The sequence below is a fragment of the Camelina sativa genome, chromosome 11, assembly GCF_000633955.1.
Source record: "Camelina sativa cultivar DH55 chromosome 11, Cs, whole genome shotgun sequence".
Taxonomy (NCBI): Eukaryota; Viridiplantae; Streptophyta; class Magnoliopsida; order Brassicales; family Brassicaceae; genus Camelina; species Camelina sativa.
Genome location: NC_025695.1, coordinates 39,136,699 through 39,157,673, shown reverse-complemented (window position 1 = coordinate 39,157,673; position 20,975 = coordinate 39,136,699). Strand labels below are relative to the sequence as shown.

The 20,975-nt window shown below is 33.7% G+C and overlaps 4 protein-coding genes across 5 annotated transcripts; 3 read left to right on the top strand and 1 right to left on the bottom strand.

Moving 5' to 3' along the window:
• On the top strand, positions 1,816–4,388 carry LOC104725569 (squamosa promoter-binding-like protein 13A). 2 transcript variants are annotated; one of them, XM_010444241.2, is made up of 4 exons: positions 1,816–2,185; positions 2,777–3,278; positions 3,384–3,517; positions 3,601–4,388. In XM_010444241.2, the coding sequence occupies exons 2-4, from the start codon at positions 2,818–2,820 to the stop codon at positions 4,104–4,106; spliced, it is 1,101 nt and encodes a 366-aa protein (XP_010442543.1). In that variant the 5' UTR covers positions 1,816–2,185; positions 2,777–2,817; the 3' UTR covers positions 4,107–4,388. The 2 variants fall into 2 exon arrangements, with proteins under 2 accessions (XP_010442543.1, XP_010442544.1); XM_010444242.2 differs by having other exon boundaries at positions 1,835–1,912.
• Positions 5,418–5,974, bottom strand: LOC109127550. Its single transcript, XM_019232496.1, has one exon. The coding sequence runs from the start codon at positions 5,816–5,818 to the stop codon at positions 5,615–5,617; it is 204 nt and encodes a 67-aa protein (XP_019088041.1). The 5' UTR covers positions 5,819–5,974; the 3' UTR covers positions 5,418–5,614.
• LOC104725568 (CBS domain-containing protein CBSCBSPB5) lies at positions 6,707–10,497 on the top strand. The gene is made up of 15 exons (XM_010444240.2): positions 6,707–6,992; positions 7,078–7,254; positions 7,496–7,676; positions 7,786–7,918; positions 8,012–8,182; positions 8,300–8,378; positions 8,501–8,614; positions 8,707–8,773; positions 8,852–8,957; positions 9,040–9,098; positions 9,262–9,371; positions 9,455–9,573; positions 9,664–9,749; positions 9,839–9,928; positions 10,048–10,497. Exons 2-15 carry the CDS (start codon positions 7,109–7,111, stop codon positions 10,225–10,227), a joined length of 1,641 nt encoding a protein of 546 aa, XP_010442542.1. The 5' UTR covers positions 6,707–6,992; positions 7,078–7,108; the 3' UTR covers positions 10,228–10,497.
• LOC104725567 (protein NUCLEAR FUSION DEFECTIVE 4-like) lies at positions 14,225–16,293 on the top strand. Its single transcript, XM_010444239.1, has 3 exons — positions 14,225–14,607; positions 14,839–15,656; positions 15,761–16,293. Exons 1-3 carry the CDS (start codon positions 14,269–14,271, stop codon positions 16,221–16,223), a joined length of 1,620 nt encoding a protein of 539 aa, XP_010442541.1. The 5' UTR covers positions 14,225–14,268; the 3' UTR covers positions 16,224–16,293.

Genomic DNA, 20,975 nt, shown 5'->3' with positions numbered 1-20,975 from the left:
AATGCGAAGCACAACATTCACATGCTATGTTTTTTCCGTAATCAACTAAGCATCTTATATAAGTACCTTTTACTTTTACTTTCCAAAAGATCTATAAAAATCTCACCATAAGTTTAAAGTAAGTTTTTTGGATGGTTAAAAGAAGAGAGTAAAAACTTTGGATTATCATCACAAGCTAGTACGACCTATTTGGACTGATTATGAGTTAGTTGAATGACAACAATCCCCTATATAATAAAACGGAAGTACAACAACGTTGTTTTGTAAACTATATAATTTTAATAAGTTTGTTATAATAGGTTATGGATTAAGTTTTATATTATTTGTATAGTTTGTATTTAGTATTTCCAAAAATCTTAAAGAGAATATTCTAAAGAATCATTTGATATCATCTAACTTACCATATTAATTTTCTTTATTAAATTATTCATCAAATAAAATCCTTTAATATCTAACTTAACAATTTAATTTGTTAATTATTATTATACTTCACCTCTCATTTTTATATATAAGTCTATTTTGTGAAACAAATAAATTATCATATTATTTATTATAATTAAAAAATAGTTTTATTTTCAGATATATCATAAGTTAAATTTTTAAAAACATATATAAATGATTCAATCTATAAAATATTCAATTTTTATTAATATTATTCTTTAAAAATAATATCTATTGTATTCAAATTTTTACTGAGTAACGGGTGAAACTTTAAATATTTAAATTCAGTTTCATACTTTTTGCTGAATTTTATAATTTTATATAATATAATAAACTTTAAATAATTTATTTTTAAATATTTTTAAAATATTAAAACTTGATATTAAAGTTAGAAACTATAAACACTCTAAATTGGTTTGTTATAGCAATATCAATAATATGTCACTATAATATGAAAGAATTTAAAAAAACCAAGTATATTAAAACAAAAAATATAACAATATATTAAATTATTCATAATATAATAACTCGCTTTTTAAAAACCAAATTCACAAAATTATGTCTTATAATGACATTCAAGTCATGAGGTAGGATATACATTGTTGAAATAACTTCAAGTACATAAACTAAAACAACATATTAAAATGTTATTTTAAAATAGAAAATATATAAAATATTGTATAAAATAAAATTTAACTAGTGTTATAGCACGGGTACTTATCTAGAATCATTAACAATATAAAACTTACAAAATAAGTGTCTTTTTCAAATCATCATATTTAGCATATGATTTTTTTGCATAATATTTTATCCAAAATTTTTTAAAAAACAATCACATAAATTATATTTTATTAAAAAATTATAATATAAATTAAATTAATTTCAACACATGCTCAAAGACGGGTCTTAATCTAGTGATACATTTAAAACGCCAAATCATAACACAAAATCCAAAACTAATATATTTTATATGACAGTACAAATATGTTGGGTTTTGCTAACCAATATGTAACAGTATAAAAACTACACACATATTTAAGTCAAAAATATTATGGTAACTTATTGTTAACTTATCAGTTTACAGTTATTTCACTATAATAATGGAATGTAGTTTATGGATAAGGTCTGTAGGATTCAAGATTTTTGAGTATTTTGAATATTTACTTCAAGCATTTAAACTATGTCTGTCTCTATAGTCTTTTAGCCTTTTGCTCTGTTCATTCATAATTTAATCGGATGTTCAGAGACTTCAGACTTTGTTGAAATGGCAGATTGAAAAAAAAGAAAGAAAAGTAAACAAAAAGACTAAAAAGTTAGCAAAAGACCAAACAACAACAGCTGTCACTTTCCTCAATTTCTTCTTCTTCACTTTGTTCATCTCTCTCTCTCTCTCTCTCTCTCTTACTGACTCAAAGTAAATAAAAATGATATCCAATAAACCCTAAATCAGGTAAGCAAAGAAACAATTAAAGTAAGCAAATCATTCCTTAACTTAGTAATAGCAATAATTATCAATTTACTCTCTCTCCATCTCTATTTCTATCTCTGTATGTCTCTCTTATTGCATTATTGATGCAGCAGCCACACTTGTTGTCTCCACTTTCTCTTGCTACTTACTACAAACCCTCCATCTTCTCTTTCTTTTTCTTTTATTTCACTCTTTGTTCCAATTTTTTAAAACATATTTTTCTCTATTGGAGAGTTTCTTCTACTGACTGACTCTACTGGTAGGTGTATGGATTTGGTAAGCTTTCTCAACTCTTCCTTAATTCTATATAATTTTTTCTTTTACATGTTTCCATCTTTCTTTAATCTTTATTGCATTTTTTTTAAAAAATTCTTGTTTGGAATTGAGTAGACAACAAAAAAAGAAGATGAAGAAAGGCTTTTTATTATGATGAAGTGAAAAAAAAAACTCAAAACTGCAAATTTATTCTTTTTTTTTTTTCTTGTTTTTGCTTTGTTCCCATTTCGTGGGATCTGTTTCTAGTTCTATATTTCTGCACTTCCTATTTCGTTTTTACAGTACTATAAGTTTGCCTTTTTTGGGATTTCTTTTTTTTTTTTTTATATATATAAAGAAAAATATATAGAAAATGGTGTTAAAGAGATTCAACTGTAATTTCAGTGTACCCTTTAAATTCACATACCTTTGTGTTAGCTTTTTTTGCTTCTGCTTCTCTTATTTTTTTTTTTCCTTCATAAATGTTGTAAAATTAAATTTTTGTGTTTAACAGTTGTTCTTGGTGTTTTTTCTTGAATTTAGAGTAACCATATAAAAAAGGAGAAATCTTGAGATTGTGGTTTGTGTTTGCGTGTTGTTTCTTATTTACAGTGAGTTAAGAACCAAGAAAGAAAAAAAAGACAATCTTTAAAATGGATTGGAACTTCAAACTCAGCTCTGGGTATTTATCTGGGTTTGATCAAGAATCTGTACCGGATTTATCACCAATGGATGGTTCGATCTCGTTTGGTGGGTCATCATCATCATCAACACAGCCAAAAGGGGATTTTTCATTTGATCTGAAACTTGGAAGAAACATTGGCAACTCTTCCTCTGTTTTTGGTGATACAACAGAGCAAGTGATGAGTCTAAGTAAGTGGAAAGAGAGCGTTGTAGCAAAACCAGATAGTTCAAGAAGCTTGAGTTCGAAGAGGACAAGAGGGAATGGTCTTGGAACCAACCAGATGCCGATTTGTCTTGTGGATGGTTGTGATTCTGATTTTAGTAACTGTAGAGAGTATCATAAGAGACATAAGGTTTGTGAGGTTCATTCTAAGACTCCTGTGGTTACAATCAATGGCCATAAGCAGAGGTTTTGTCAACAATGCAGCAGGTAACTCTCTTTGTTTCAAGATTAGTTGTTGGTAGTTAAGCTTCTTGTTGTGTTAGTGAACTTGTTTTTTAAGTCATGACAATGTTAACATTTGTGTCTAATTAGGTTTCATTCTTTGGAAGAGTTTGATGAAGGGAAGAGAAGTTGTAGGAAACGTCTTGATGGACATAACCGAAGAAGACGGAAGCCTCAGCCTGACCATATGACTCGTCCTGCGAACTTTTTTACCGGCTTTCAAGGTTCTTGCTTTCAGCAAACTTGGTTTCTTGGATCCAATAGACCTTTCCTGGTTGATAAAGAAGCATTGTTTTATATTTTTCAGGTAGCAAATTGTTTGAGTTTTCGGGTGGTTCACATGTGTTTCCAACTACATCTATGGTGAATCCGAGTTGGGAAAATAATCTTGTAAGCGTTGCTGTGGCCGCCAATGGTTCGAGTTACGGGCAGAACCAGAGCTATGTTGGTTCTTCTCCCGCAAAGACAGGGATAATGTTCCCAATCTCTTCGTCTCTGAACAGCAATAGAAGCACAGGGAAACAGTTCCCTTTCTTGCAAGAAGAAGAAGAAAGCTCTAGAACAGCATCGTTGTGTGAGAGAATGACGAGTTGCATCCATGACTCTGATTGTGCTCTCTCTCTTCTGTCATCCTCCTCGTCGTCAGTCCCTCATTTGCTTCAGCCACCACTCTCTTTGTCCCAAGAAGCAGTAGAAACAGTTTTCTACGGGTCGGGGTTGTTTGAGAATGTGAGTGCAGTCTCTGATGGATCGGTTATATCAGGTAACGAGGCTGTCACTCTTCCTCAGACGTTCCCGTTTCACTGGGAGTAGTAGGTAGGTAGAATCACAAAGATCTCTATGTGTCTCTCTCCTCTTCTCCTTCAATTTTCGATGTTTTATGTCATCATTGTTTATGTTAAATGCTGAACTGTGGGTGTTTAATGACATTTTGTTAGTTGATCTGTAGTTTGTATTGGTCGTGTAGCCTCCACTTAGCTGCAAGGTAACAGTTGAGAGTAGATAACTCTTTATGTACACATCTTATTTCAAGTATAGAATTTTAGAGCCAGACTTATCCTTTTGGCCTTTTGGGTTATATGCATTTTAAAAACATTTCAAATCTAAGTTAACTTTGTTTCGGTTAGATATATGGCAAAAGATTTAAATATGGATTTCCCAACTTGTTTACTCAGAGGATTTGTTTTGTTTTTTTGTTTGTAATTTTTTTAAACTAGTGATATTATTAATTTGTGAACTCAAGTCAATTGGTTAAGTTCGAGTAAACAACATTAAATGGAAGTCAGATTGAACCAAAGCTGGGTACGCAGTTAGTTGTTGGCCGGTTTTAGTAGTTTGTTAGTCAAAACAGAACAGGAAGAGCATATAAGAGTCTTAGTTGTGTGAAGATCTTCTGATGTCGTCCTTGTAATTGTGAACCTTCGGAGTTGTGGAGCTCTCGATGAGATTGTAAACTTAAGGTAGTTGATAAGATTGTTAGTCACCCATCTTCTTTATCCTTGTTTCAATTCTGTTCTGGAACTGGAACAGAGCATGTTCGATTGATTTGTTCATCGAATGCGAATGGTTTTATTATGAGTATAGAGTATTAAGCTCCTGGTTAAGGTTCATGCAAGATTTGCAACAACTGATATCAGAACGTCATGTTGTAGATTCAGTCATTCAACGGCTTATACTCAGGAGTGGAGTGGGATCAGTTCAATTATAGCTATTTTTGTCATTGTTTTTGGCGAAAACATAAAACAGATATAATAGAAATGGCTGCTGAGATGTTCCAAAGAGATTCATATTATATACGCCTATGTTTGTTGCCCTGTCTTTTTAGGCTAAAATTTTAATAACATTTGAAATAATTTTTTGTACTCTTAACTTACCAAATTTCGTAATAAAAATGGAAAATCGGTCAACTCTCCATTTTGTCATAACGCGAAATTTCGAAACAGGTTTGAGGTTTGTTATATGCATCGCCAGTTTTTTTGTTCTTCTTCTTTCATTTTTGGTAAGTGAATTACTTTTGCTATCATTTTAAGTTAGTACTAGATTAAGACCGTGGGTTGAAATTCATTTTATTTACATTATAATTTTTTTATAAAATATAATTTATGTTGTGTACTTCCGTTTTATTATATAGGGAATAACATACGGCACAAAACATTAGCATAATAATCATGTGAATAATATACGAAAATATGGTAAAACTGATAATATACAAAAGGTAAGAAAAAAAAGAAGCATATATATATATATATATATATATAATATAGGTAATAATAATAAGGTAAGAAAAAAGTATAAATATTGGTGAAAGTTACGTAGAATTATTAAGTGCCTGGAAAGTGGATGACGACGGTGAAGACAGTGACGAGGCCGAAGTAGATGAAGGCGTGGAGAAGGATTGAGTATCCGCTCGTTTCCATCTTCCCGAAGTCTACAAAGTGGTTGTTGCCCGGAACCTGAAACAACAATCCCGGCGTCAGAACCACAAACAACACCGTCGCCACCACCGCCGCAACCCAATCCGACATTTTCCTGTCCTTATATTTGTTTGGTATCCCAACGAAAGAGAGAGAGAAAGAGAGAAGTTATATTAAAAAGAGAGGGAGAGATAGAGAAGTTATATTACTTGCGTTGGTGATATTGAAACCTTGGGGTACCGTACGGTTGGTGAAATGGCATAATACTAATATGGCTTGGTGTTATACGACAATAAATGTCGTGGTCAAACTGTGGGTTGATGACTTGGCCTGTGGTTAATGTCCTGCGAGATTCGTTAGACGATGGTTGAGTGGTCTCTCTCATTTTTTTTTTTTTTTTTTTTAATATGGTTAAACACTTAATCATTGGGCCGGGTCACGTTGACTAAAAGAAGTTAGAAAATTTTCATTGTCAGTGACGGGGTAATTACTAGCTAGTAGTCTAGTAAATAGGAATCGAAATTTCAAATTTATTAACGAATATGATATAAGCACATTTTTCATGCATTTATTAGAAGCGTCTTTGGTCTTCTTTTTTTTTAATATTTTTCTTTTCTTTTCTTTGGGTTGTAGGTTTTTTTTTATCATCAAGTCATCAATACCCATAGATTATAATATTAGTATAGTATAATAGGTTTAACTTAATGACATAAGCTAGGGGAAACAGTGGCTATAGCCACTCTCATATAAACATATTTAATTAGTGTATATTCTATGTTGTCCTCTTTAATACTTGTACTCTTTAAAGTTTAAAGGTTCATATGTATTTCTTTTAACCAATACTCAAAAATTTATAATTATTCCTTTTTTATATATAGTTGTTGTCCGAAACAAATTTGTTTAGTTTATTTATTAGTCTTAAATACCATCCCTCACATTGTATAAACAAGCTTGTTTTTTTTTTTTTTTTTTCTGGGTCAAACAAACAAGCTTCTGATAAGGAGAGAAGAACAAAAACATAGCGTCGTCGTTCCCGCGTGGCAGTAGTACCAATCCAGCAAATCGCAAGGGCAAATATGTAATCAACTATTAGCTGATTGGCACATGAAGAAAAGTTCCACCACGGATTTATTTTTTTTTATTTGTTGGTCTGGCATATTGCTTTCCCTCTCCTTTGGGTCTTTCTCTTCCAAATCATCCTTAGAACCACATTTATCAAATCCCAAATCCTCGATCGATAAATTTGTTTTCTCTGTGAATATCTAATTTTTCGAAGATTGTTTCGGTAAGTTCCAATGTAATCGTATTCAAATCGTCGTATATCTGAATTTTTTTTTATGGTTGATGATGATGATGATGATGATTGTCAGAATTTTGGACGAAGGAGATCAGATAATTACAATGGCAAACCATGGTGTTGGTTCGTCTAGAAAAAGTCTATCTTTCTCTGGTAATTCATTTCAAGGGAGGAAGAAAAGTTCTGAGAACGAAGGTGGTGGTTCTGACCTTCTCCCACGAAGATCTCTCACATCTTCTCGTTCTTCCATGTAACTTAATTACCCCTAAAAAAGCTCTTAATTTACATTTTTGACACACTTTTATATAATTGTTGGATTCATTAGGCGTGAGTCTTCTTCTGTTTATTTGTATTAATGGCCTGGCAGGAGGATATACTTGGTTAATTTGTTGGCTGTTGGTTGATTCAGTGTTCTTCATTGTTGGCTATTTAATTTCAGATACATGTTTTAAAAGTGTATGTATATGTTTGCATGTTTTGTTTTGTTTTAGAAGCTTGAGTGGGGAAAGGAGTGGAGAGAGAACTGTAAAGAGACTTAGGTTGTGTAAGGCCCTTACCGTACCGGATAGCACAACTTTATTTGAAGCTTGCCGAAGGATGGCTGCACGTCGCGTTGATGCCTTATTGCTGACTGATTCTAATGCATTGCTTTGTGGGATCCTTACTGACAGGGTAAAATATTCCATCAACCAGTTTCACTGCAAAAAAATATTCTCTGGATTTTTCTCTCTTTTGTAATTGGTGGCTTGAATAAATCTTTGTCTCTCTTTTGGTTTTGAAGGACATAGCAACAAAAGTAATTGCTAAACAACTCAACCTTGAAGAAACACCTGTATCTAAAGTTATGACCAAGAACCCTGTTTTTGTTTTGTCTGACACTATTGCTGTGGAAGCTCTTCAAAAGATGGTGCAAGGTTTGTTATATATGCTTAATTAGGGGAACACATTTCTTTCTTGTTCTTTCATATGTTCTTTTCCATGGTATGAACTGACAAGTGGATCTGCAGGCAAATTTAGACATTTGCCGGTTGTAGAGAATGGAGAAGTTATTGCACTTCTCGATATTGCAAAGTGTTTGTATGATGCAATTGCTCGCATGGAAAGATCTGTTGAGAAGGGTAAGGCCATTGCTGCAGCTGTTGAAGGCGTTGAAAAGAACTGGGGTACATCTATCGCTGGTATATCTCCATTTGATTCCTTCACTACTGCAGAACAGCTTTAAATTGTCTTCTTGCATGCATAGGTTGTGTTTAAACTTAAAGTTGTGTCTCTTATTGCTTTTTTGTTGGATACAGGACCAAACATTTTTATGGAGACACTTAGAGAACGAATATTCAAGCCTTCACTTTCAACTATAATTCCAGAGAATACAAAGTAGGTAATATCTCCTTTAAAATCTGTGATCATTCACTTTGATCTTATTATTCTTAATACTTTTTTTTTATTAAAGAGCAATGCAAAGCTTAACGAGTATATTTGGAAATTAAAACGTACAGAGTTTTAAAAGTTGGATTGGATGAGACGGTGTTAGGAGTAACCATGAAGATGGTTGAATATCAGTCTAGTGCAGCCATGGTGATGGTTGAAAACAAATTAGTAGGGATTCTTACGTAAGTGTCATATGAGCCCTTGTTCTGTTACTTTGGTTTTGTTTCAAACTTTTCTAGTGAAGCTTTGATATTGAATAGTGAATTTTTGTTAGTTCAAAGGACATCTTGATGCGGGTGATAGCTCAAAACCTTCCTCAAGAGACAACTACTGTGGAGAAGGTAATGTTTTCCTTAAGTCAGCCCTTCCTTAGATTTAAATCAGTTCTCATTTCCTGTCTCTGTTGATTCTTTATATAGGTTATGACTCAGAATCCAGAATCTGCAACTGTTGATATGGCTATTGTTGATGCCTTGCATATCATGCACAATGGAAAATTTCTGCATCTTCCTGTATTAGATAAAGGTAACAAAAACGTATGCAAAAACGGACTTTGAGCAATAAAGTATATTTCAGCACTAGTCTAATGTTGATGATTTCAAAACAGATGGAGATGTTGTTGCTGTGATTGATGTGATCCACATAACTAATGCTGCCGTTACTACGGTAAAACTTTTTTTCCTTTATTATTCTCTTTTAGTTGAAGTCGGAAACATGAGACAAGATCGATAAACAATCCGAGAAATGACAGAACATGATGTATTTGTTGTTGCCATTCTTGTTGAGAATCTTCTTTTGTTATAAGCTCTCTTTACTTCCTTTTGACAAGGCTGGGAGTACGGCTGGAATAAATAATGAGACAGCAAACTCAATGATGCAAAAGTTTTGGGATTCAGCTATGGCTTTGTCTCCTAACGAAGATGGAGATGAAACTAGGAGGTTTTCTACTCATGTTCCTATGAACCATTTAGTTTTGACCGTAGCCTGGTTTCTAAAACTGAACCATATATATGATTTTGCAGTGAGGAAGAATCTTTGAAATTATCTTCGGAGATAGAAGGGACAAAATCATTCTCATATCCTAATACATTTGCTTTCAAACTCCAAGATAAAAAGGGACGAATGCATAGATTTATGTGTGGTACGTTAACTCATAACACTTGAAAAATAGGATACCTTTTATGCCAATGCTGCAGAGTCCATTAACCTTATTTTTACTTTCTAATTATAGAAACACAGAGCTTGACAACTCTGATAACAGCAATCCTACAAAGGATGGGGGATGACATTGAGCCTGATAACTTGCCTCAGATAATGGTACATAGTTATTATTCGAAAACTTTTTAAACAAACGAGAAGAGGAAAAGTTCTGCTTCTGTTCTTGACATGTTTTGTGGTGTGTATAGTACGAAGATGAAGACAATGACAAAGTCGTTTTAGCATCAGATAATGATCTTGGAGCTGCTGTAGAACACGCAAAATCAATAGGCTGGAAGGTAATAAATTGTAGATCCATTCTATTTGGTTCAAGAACGTGCTTATTTTTTCGGTTTGGTTAATGTGGATTTTGTGTTAAAGAAGTTTATATTTTGGTTTGGGATTCCAAATGGTGCAGGGTTTGAAATTGCATTTGGACTACACAGAAGGGAGAGGGCACATGAGAGGTTTAAGCGCAGTGGATATGGACTACGACCAGTCAAACTCATGGGCAGCCGCTTACAAGACGGTTGCAGCCGGGGCTGCTCTTGCTGCTGGACTTGGAGTTTTGGTGTACCTTAAACGCCACTCAAACTAACAGATTCTTTTTTCGGGAGGTACAAAGTTGAATGCTTTTGCAAACCAAATTTTCAAACCAAAGCTTGCGAAGTAGACCTCTTCATTAATTCGTGTTTGTTGTTTTTGAACTTGTTGCTCATCATTATGCTTACTTGTTTTTCAACCTTACACATGAATTGTATATAAATAAGTGAACATTTATTTGTATTGACGGTGATTTGTTTTTTTTAAGGTTGATTTGGTAAATGTTTGGACACTTCAAAAGTTTATATTTTCTTCAGAAGTTTGATATGTAAGAATGCATAGATTTATGTGTGGTCAAGAGAGAACAACACCGACGTTTCTCTTATTTATGAGCCTTTTGAAAGCAAAGAGAGATTTTTTGTAAATGTGGAACTTTGTATTATTATTTCAGCTCAAAGTTTACAATGCAGCTCTTGGCTTATTTATACACTCGAACATAAGCCCTAGTGCTTACACTTTTCACGATCAGCTTACACATATGAATCAAGGGTTGTGAAAGGATTTGACAGCTTGATGATTGGCTGATCATTTGACTGCTTTAGGACTGCTTTAGTTGTACGGCCTGGACACGCGGCTACCTCCTTCCCTTTGTCGATCTTATCTTTAGTTGATGATTTCTCAGACGCAGCTTCCTCCTTTGTTCCTTTAGTTTTGTCTTGGAGTGAAGCTGTCTCGGTTTTGTCTTTTGGTGAAGGGATAGCCGTTGGAGTCAACCGTCGGACTTGTTCAACCTTGGTGGGCTTCGCATTCTTGTTTATACGGCCTATTTCTTCCTTTGTCAAAATGACGTCGTTTTGCGTCTTTGTTGGATTTGGAGCAAGCAAATACTCTGCTTCCAGTGGAGGCTTCATTCTGATGTTGCTAACATGTTAATAGGTAATAGGAATTTGTCCTCTTCCTAAGAGTCTATGACACTTCTCTGGAATAGGTACAATGGTACCACCAAAACCTAAAGGCAAGGCCAATGCTAAGGCCAACGCTGCAGAACCGAAGGCTAAGGCTAAAGCCACTGCACCCAAGCCTAAGTTTAAGGCTGCAGCACCCAAGCCAAAGGCCACAACACCCAAGCCTAAACCTGCAGCACCAACGCCACCAAGGCCTAAGGGCAAGGGTCGCAGGGATCGCGAATACTTCTTTCATAGAGGCGATAAACGCAAGTTGGTCTTAAAGATCTTCAAACAATTCTGGAATGAATGCTATGACATTGCCACTACTAGGCATTTGGATGCTTTTTGTAGGCTAGAGGGGTTTTTAGGCAATGATGAGTTCTTGTCTATTCCAGAAGTGATAGACTTGATGCCTAGGGGAAAATTAACTAGGGTTCTCTGAACGATTTGTATGTGTTGACAGACGTTTTTGAAAAAGGAACCGTCTTAAAGAGTGTTAACCCTCTGACTTTTCACTATGCAACTACAGCGAAAGCACCTGCAACCGATGTCAAAAGGTACAAAGCTGTAGTCACACATGAACTTAATGATAGCTATCCGGACACCAAAGAAACCAAAAATACTGGTGGTGAAACCGGTGAAAAAGATATGTTTGAAAAGTATCTGGAGGAGTCTGTCAGATTGTTACCAACAGCCTCTCGTCTCCTCAGTGTGAAAAAAGTATTTGGCAGTAACAAATACTGATTCCTACATATAAAATGTAACTATGTTGACTCTATATCTTATCATCCTTAATTTTGACGTCATTACATTAGTGGATCGAGATTAGTGACTCTCTTATTTTTTCTAAACATTTGCCAATAAAAAAAATGGAAGGTTGTAATAAAGAATTGAGGCGGGAGAGTTTGGAATTTCACGTTTTTTCTTCTAACGCTCCAGGTATGCAAAAAGAACAGTTTGGGGATAACATCATTATGCTTTCTTTAAAACAATTATATATATAAAAAGAATAAACTAAAAATATTTTTGTTAGTTCTTAACGTCCCTCATTCTTCTTCTTCTATATGCATTTAGTCCATGATAAAAGTGTCCAAAAACATTGTAATCATGTTTAGAAGATTGTGCAACCGTCGTTCAAGACAATGTTGCTCATAATCTTGCGATACTATGTTTAGACCATGACTATTTTAAAATTTTAAAATGAACTCTACATATTGTGTTTTGCATTTACATGTTTATAATATTGTAATCAAATCTCATAGATGCATAAAACATAGTCATAAAACAAAAGGGAAAAAGAGAGGTAATTTAATCTAAGAAGGTAAATAAGTTAGTTACCATAATTTATGTTTAGGAGAGTTTGTAAACTTACTTAATAATTTATTCTTTTTAGAAAAATAATCAATACTTTTAAATCATTGGAAATTGATTTTATTTATTCAATAATAAGAAAATGACAACTCTAAAATTTGAAAATTCAAAAACATGAAAACATTTGTTTAATATATTATTAGACTAACAATTTTTTTTTTCAAACATTTGTTTTACTATATTTATTATTATTATTTATTCGGTAATATCTACATATGTATGTCAATATGTCTATAACACTTACTAATTTGATATATAGTTAAGGTAACCAAATTTTCTATAAACAAGTAATTCTTTTCTCTCCTCCTCATTATCTACTTTTATTTTTGTAATTCATATTTGTCTTACCCATTTAAAAATTACTATTGATTTTAAGGTTTAATGAATGTTTATATTCCTTCATTTTTTAAACTATTTCTGATTAATCATTGTAATTCTTTTCCAAAATAAACTATACAACTATAATGTCTCATTATATGATCTTAGTCTTAAATACATTTTTTCAGCATACCCCTATAACACATTTTTCTTTGGCTAACTTTAAATTCATATTCTTCAAGTTTATCATTGAAAAAAAATATATAATAAGAATAATCTGAATAAATGCCAACAACATTTGTGATTTTTCGTCATACTTTTATCTAAAAAAAGATGTTGTAATTTTAAAAAAATGATTTATACGGTTGCGTCTGTTCATTTCTTTTCGTTTCAATAGTTGTGTATATTCAATATTCATGTCTTTTGAACTCTATATATATTTGTCTCTTCTTTAATGACTAACAAATTATTGTTCGTTGAAACATATTTTCTGTTTTATGTTGAATCAAAATTATTTGAATATTAATATATTAATATCCAATGTTGTTTAATAATAAGATTTTAGAAATGATTATAGCAATATAAAAATATTTAATTCAATTTCAAATATATAGTTTAGATTTGTGTCTATTTATCTATCTTAACTCTTCGTAGAATATGTAATTTATTTTTAGAAATTTTGTATTTTTACTATAATTCTCCTTGATAAATTTTTACTAAAAATTAAATATATTTTATATTTATAATTATTTTATTAGAAAGTCACATTTACTTATTACAACCATTCGTTCGATATACTCAATTAAGATCACTTTGTCATAATAGGTTTTTTTACTAATAATAGAAATATCAATAACTGTTATAATGATTGCAACTCTTTATCACAATTCTTTATAAAATACTTTATATTTCTAATACATTAAACAATATTTTTGACAAAATTACCTTGATTTTTTGCCATAATATTTTTTTTATCATAGACAATATTTTTAATCTTTATTTTGATGGTTGTATTTTTACTAACACTCTATATTTAATATTTATGTAGGTTACTTGCAAATAAATTTATAATATATAATTTTAATTTAATTGAATTTTTTTATTTTAAATACTTTCGCGCGACATCTGGGGAGTGTGATCTTAGTAATAGTAATAATTATCCATCAAAATTGTTGTAAAAACATTGTAATGCAAAATTGTATATTTTCTGGTTTTTTATGAGAATTTATTTTTATGTTTACAATTAGTTTAGAGCATTTATAATGGGAGTTTTCCCAATAATCTCTCATCTAAAAAAGAATTAATAAAATAATAAATATTATTGTTAATAACGTGAGGCTGTAAAAATCGTAGAGAGTAAATGTTTGATTTCATTAGATGAGATGTTATTGTTTAATAACGTGAGTCTGTCAAAATATTTGATTTCATTAGTTACTTTTTTTTATTTCTGAGGCCTGACTATGCCTTGTTGGCGTCACAAACTTGAGCTCCTAGCCAACGACCGATGGCTAGTCTTCGTCTGTGCCATGTGGATCCAATCCGTCGCCGGCGTCGGTTATTTATTCGGCGGCTCTATGTCTCCGGCGATCAAGACATCCCTTGGTTACAATCAGAAACAAATCGCTCTACTCGGCGTTGCTAAGAACCTCGGTGACGCCATCGGTTTCGTCTCCGGTGCTTTATCTGAGGTCTCACCTTCCTGGGTGGTTCTAATCGTCGGTGCAACTCAGAACCTTGTCGGCTACGGTGTTGTCTGGCTAGTCGTCACTGGTCAATTGCCTAATTTGCCTCTCTGGATGGTTAGAGATGATTCAATTTTTGCATAAACACATTCGTTTTCTTGGTTTAAGTAATCGTGATGCTCTTAACCAATTTTGATTTGTGGTATACTTAGAATCTAATTCTTAGATTTGTAATCGGTACCACAGAGGGGACTTGCTTGCTTTAGCAAGCACTTGATTTAATGTTCTTGATTCTGGTTTTGTAAACTATAAATAGAAAGTAACACTTTTTTTTTCTTGTTTATGCAGTTGTTTGTTGCTATATTCGTGGGAACAAATGGAGAAACCTACTACAATACAGCATCGCTTGTGTCATGCATTCATAACTTCCCAGAGAGCCGTGGTCCTGTTGTTGGAATCTTGAAAGGGTTTTCTGGTTTGAGCGGGGCAATCTTGACTCAGGTTTACTTGATGTTCAACCCTTCTCATGATTCTTCGGTTATTCTCATGGTTGCTCTTGGACCACCAGTAGTGGTTCTTGCTCTGCTATTCATTGTTAGACCCGTTGATGAAAGGAGTTGCAGAACGAACTTGCGATCAGATGATTTACGATTCCTGGCTATTTACGGGTTTTGTGTTGTCCTTGCTATATATTTACTAGGACTGTTGGTACTTCAGAGTCTTGTTGATATATCTCAAACTACTATCACAACCTCTGGAGCTATCCTTGTCTTTTTCATGGTTGTTCCGGTTCTTGTCCCTTTTTCATCGGTTTTTACCTCGGGTAATAATGTCATCTTAATGAAGTCCGAAGAAGGAACTTCTAATGTAAATCAGCATGAGGTTAAAACTTTAATTGAGAGAAGTGACATACTGCCGGAGAAGAAAAGAGCACCGTGTATAGGAGAAGATTTCACCTTGTTACAAGCTTTGGGACAAGCTGACTTCTGGCTTATATTTATGTCTCTGGTTCTAGGTGTAGGTTCGGGGATAACGGTTATAGACAATCTTGGTCAGATTTGTTATTCCCTCGGGTATAACAACACCAAGATATTTGTCTCACTGATCAGCATCTCCAATTTTCTCGGCCGTGTTGCTGGTGGCTACTTCTCTGAGCTAATCATACGGTACAATACCCTAAAACTATTTTTCACTTTCAAAGCAAACATATATGTTAAGACACAACTCTGTTTCTTACTGACGTTTTCATCACTTTCTTCTTCTTGACAAGAAAATTCTCGCTTCCAAGAACATTGGCAATGTCTGCGGTTCAGGCGATAATGTCTTTAGGGCTTATCTACTATGCAATAGACTGGCCCGGGAAGATCTACGTAGTGACCATTGTAATAGGAATGGGTTATGGCGCTCATTGGGCCATCGCTCCTGCTTCAGTCTCCGACATTTTTGGCTTGAAGAGCTTTGGTTCTCTCTATAATTTCCAGATTACAGCTTTGCCTATTGGGTCGTTTGTTTTCTCAGGTATGATTGCTAGTAACATCTATGACTACTACGCCAGAAAGCAAGCTGGAACCACCAAAGAGACTGAGTCGCTCGTCTGCACGGGTTCAGTTTGTTATTCAGTCACGTGCGGTCTCATGTCCATGTTGTGTCTAATGGCTATGGTGTTTAGTTTGAGTGTGGTTTATAGGACTAGGAAGTTTTACTTGAGGCTTCACCGAGTCTCAAAGACTTAAAGATTGTATGATTGCGTAAGCATTTGCCATTTAGATCTTTCGAAGATATATATGTAAGCAATTTCTACAAGCTTCGGTTCCATCAAACATGTCTAATTAGAGTTTATATTTGTTGATATTAAAAGATAATTAGTCAAAAGAGTTCAATGCGTTTAGACAATTTTGTGTGTTATGAGAATTGTGTTAAAAAAAACATAAATAAAATATCTTATTACAGTTTATAGAGAAATAAATAAGACTTTAATTTGTTCAATGTTTTATTTTCTATCAAGCAAAAAGAGAAATAAATCCAACACATATATACTATAAATTGATTAATTTAGACAAACACTAATTGCAGATTTTGAGAATGGAAATAATTTAAAGTTGAGCACTGGAAACTTTGACTAGATACATTTTGTAATAACTAGTAATATAATCTAACAAAGAAAAAAAAGATTCTGTTCGAAGCTCTATAAATTGAGCTTCTTCATCGATTAATCTAACGAAGAAGCATAAACAAAATCACCGTCTAAAGCTGTTCTTTTCTTGGTTGTTTTCAACGTAGAGGTATGTATATATATACTTTCATCACATAGGTTACAACGCATCATTCTTTTCTCAGTTATGTTATGTAATATGATATGAATATCTCTCTTTTGATAGGTGGTTTTTGGTGTTTGGCTCTCCAGATTAATTGTGTGGAGCAGTAAAGGTATTGAATTGTTACTTTAGTTTTGATTATCGTGTTTTAATCTCTTATCCAGTTTTTTTTTTCCTGACTAATTGTGTGTGTTCGATCGTATCATCTTTCCTTGTCTTAAACATATTTATATACATGTTGATAAACGCTTAGTGTTTTCAGATATTTATTAGCTTCAATTTTAGAGACATCAATATCTTCGGATCTAACTAAACATGTTTTGAAACCCGAACCTGTTTTCATGAGTTCGTGATTTTACTATGTAACGAACTTTCACGACAAATTTTATAAATCTTCAACGAACTTTCGCCCGCTAAGTTATTGTAGATTTTCTAGATTTGGCATGGGTTGCTTATTGAAGTGTTTTTGTTCCTCTTTAGATCTGGACATCTATATTTGAAACAGATCTTAAGGAAAATATATTAATTAATTAGAAGAACAATATTGTTGGATTTTAAACTCCATGATTATAATGAATTTTAGGGCGCAAACAATCTAGTTGGATTTTAAATTTCATGATTGATCCATAACGAATTTTGGTTCAACTTATGTTTTACAAAACTTATGTTTTCATTGTTATATACTCAAAAGCTTTCTCTCTTATTGGTTCAACTTTGTTCAAGAGATGGACGCTGGCGACGATATCGATAGGTTCCTACAAAATATCCGCAAACGTGGCAGACTCGAGAATACTCCAAATATGATTGGAGGTGCTTCTGCAGAAAAGGCTAGGAATGGAATCAAACAACGCCTTAAGAAGATTGCATCTACCTCTCAAGACAATAATGGTGGTGCTGTTGTTGCTGATGAGATAAGCCCTCTTCGATCTAAGTTTGTTATAGATAATGATTTCTATGACTTTGACAAGGACCGAGTTGAAGGTTCGTTTAAAGAGAACGAAGTATGGGCTGCTTATGGTGGTGTTGATGGAATGCCCCGACTCTATGCACTGGTGCATAGTGTTGTCTCTCAAGAACCGTTCAACTTGAGTATTTCTTGGCTGGATATTACCAATGATGAGGAACCGGCTACAATGAACTGGGTTGATTCAGGTTTTTCCAAGACAAGCGGACGCTTCTCAATAGGGGAACGCATCAACACCAAAGCTCTCAAGCTATTCTCACATAGACTCAAGTGTACAAAAGATGCTGAAGGTTTTATTCACATCTATCCAACGAAAGGTGATGTGTGGGCTTTGTATACAAACTGGTCGCCATCTTGGGGAGACGAAGATGATTGGGACGATGAAGAAGAGCGGAACGAGTTTGATATCGTTGAAGTGGTTGAAGACTTCGACAGGGAAGTAGGTGTAATGGTTTTGCCATTAGTGAAGGTCCCTGGATTCATATCTGTCTTTCGTCGCGATTCTGATCAGTTGGCATTCTCAGTCAAAGAACTGCTCAAGTTTTCACATCAGGTGGTCTATCACAGGCTCACTGGTCAGGAAGGTGAGAATGTTCCAGAAGATTGTTTGGAGCTTGATCCAGCAGCTTTGCCACCGGAGCTTTGGGGGGATCTCTCCGAGGACGAGCTTCTCACTGAGGACGAGATGAGTGAATGGGAGGATTAAGTCTTGGATTAAGTCACCGGAGTCTGATACCCTTCTTTTTTTGTTTTTTTTTGCTTTTATATTTGATTCAAGAAACTACAGTGAAGCTGAGTCAGTATTGATTCAGTGAATTTATCTTTACTTTTAATTTTGTTTTTGGTGTTGTTTGATGCTCCTAGCATATGGTTGTATCTTGAAGCAGGGTTTTTCAGATTGTAATGAGACTTTGATATTATGTTTTCTATATCATTTTAAAACTCATATCTCCATATATGCATACTACACTAGAAAGTAAGCCAGACACTGTCTCGGTGTGTTATTTGTCGTCTCAATGTCTCATGTCTATGTTGTGTCTAATAACAATGGTGTCTAGTTTGAGTGTGCTTTGTAGGACGACGATGTTTTAATTGAGGCTTCACCCAGTCTCAAAGACTTGAAGATAATCTATTATATTAAAGCACAAGTCAAAACGTCCCATGTTCATTCTCAGGCACAGATTATCGTTTTGCCATTAACGAAGGCTACCACAAGACAAAAGATCTTCTTTCAAAAGAGATTCGATATGTTGAAATATTTTGCCCCTGTACGTAAATTTACCTATTTTTGCATTAAAAATAAATCAAAAAAATCGAAAGAAATAATCTAATTACACAAAAAGTTATTTGCAAAACTAGAATTTGCTAAATTAATCCCTATTTTTCGGAAAACACCATTTTTACAACTATGGTTCTGTTTTATACTATAAATTCTACAAATTTGAGATAATTAATGGGTTTAGATTGTTTATAGATAGATCGACGTTAATCTAAAAATTAATGGACTTCTACAGGAAAAAAAAAGCCGACGACAATACACCTCTTTACTGGAAACCCTAAAAAAATAGGTCATTTACAACTATAAATACAATGTTATCGTTTGCTTTCACCATAACTCAACAAAGAAAGAAAAAAACTCTCTTATCTTGAATTTCTAGTTTTATCAATTTCAATAATTCTTTCATCTTGCTGTTTTTTAAGATTCATCGACTGATCCTATTTATTTTTCTGTTCATATAGTGGTTTTTTAGAAAGCAAGATACACAAATCATAACACTTTGGTTGTTGTTGGTTCATCTTTCAAAAAAAGTATAATATTGTGATTTTTGGTTGAGATTTTACATTAAATTGTTTAATCATGTTCTCAAAATTATATTTGTATTCTGATTTTCTATTTTATGATTAATCGACTTATTCTTTTTATTTACCTGTTCGTATAGTAGGGAGGGTAACGACTGCACTCGAGTTGGAGAATGGTCGAGTGACACTTTGAGTTTTCTATTTGGTTACCAAAACCTCAGTTTCTGCCTCATTCACACTTTCAAAGATTTCAAACGCAGCTTTATGATCTTTATCTTCAATCACGAAGGTATGCCCATCAATAGTTGATTTCTTCTTAGAATCCTTGATGTCAAACTTCATCTTGAAGTTTTTACCCAGATTGAGATCAATCATCCCTTTCTTGACATCAATGATTGCTCCAGCTGTAGCTAAGAAAGGTCTTCCGAGGATTAGTGGATCTTTAGGCTCTTCATCCATTCCCAGCACCACAAAGTCAGTAGAAATCTCAGCTTTTCCAATTTTGATGGGCAAGTTCTCTAATAGACCATGAGGCAATCTAGTAGTCCTATCAGCCAATATTAAGCGGAGGTTGCATGACTTGTATTCGTTGAATCCTAGCCTCTGAGCTAGAGAGAGTGGCATGAGGCTTACTGAGGCACCAAGGTCACATAGGCACTTTTTGAAGGCCAATGGACCTAGAGAACAAGGCAAGGTGAAAGAGCCAGANCATCTTGCTGTTTTTTAAGATTCATCGACTGATCCTATTTATTTTTCTGTTCATATAGTGGTTTTTTAGAAAGCAAGATACACAAATCATAACACTTTGGTTGTTGTTGGTTCATCTTTCAAAAAAAGTATAATATTGTGATTTTTGGTTGAGATTTTACATTAAATTGTTTAATCATGTTCTCAAAATTATATTTGTATTCTGATTTTCTATTTTATGATTAATCGACTTATTCTTTTTATTTACCTGTTCGTATAGTAGGGAGGGTAACGACTGCACTCGAGTTGGAGAATGGTCGAGTGACACTTTGAGTTTTCTATTTGGTTACCAAAACCTCAGTTTCTGCCTCATTCACACTTTCAAAGATTTCAAACGCAGCTTTATGATCTTTATCTTCAATCACGAAGGTATGCCCATCAATAGTTGATTTCTTCTTAGAATCCTTGATGTCAAACTTCATCTTGAAGTTTTTACCCAGATTGAGATCAATCATCCCTTTCTTGACATCAATGATTGCTCCAGCTGTAGCTAAGAAAGGTCTTCCGAGGATTAGTGGATCTTTAGGCTCTTCATCCATTCCCAGCACCACAAAGTCAGTAGAAATCTCAGCTTTTCCAATTTTGATGGGCAAGTTCTCTAATAGACCATGAGGCAATCTAGTAGTCCTATCAGCCAATATTAAGCGGAGGTTGCATGA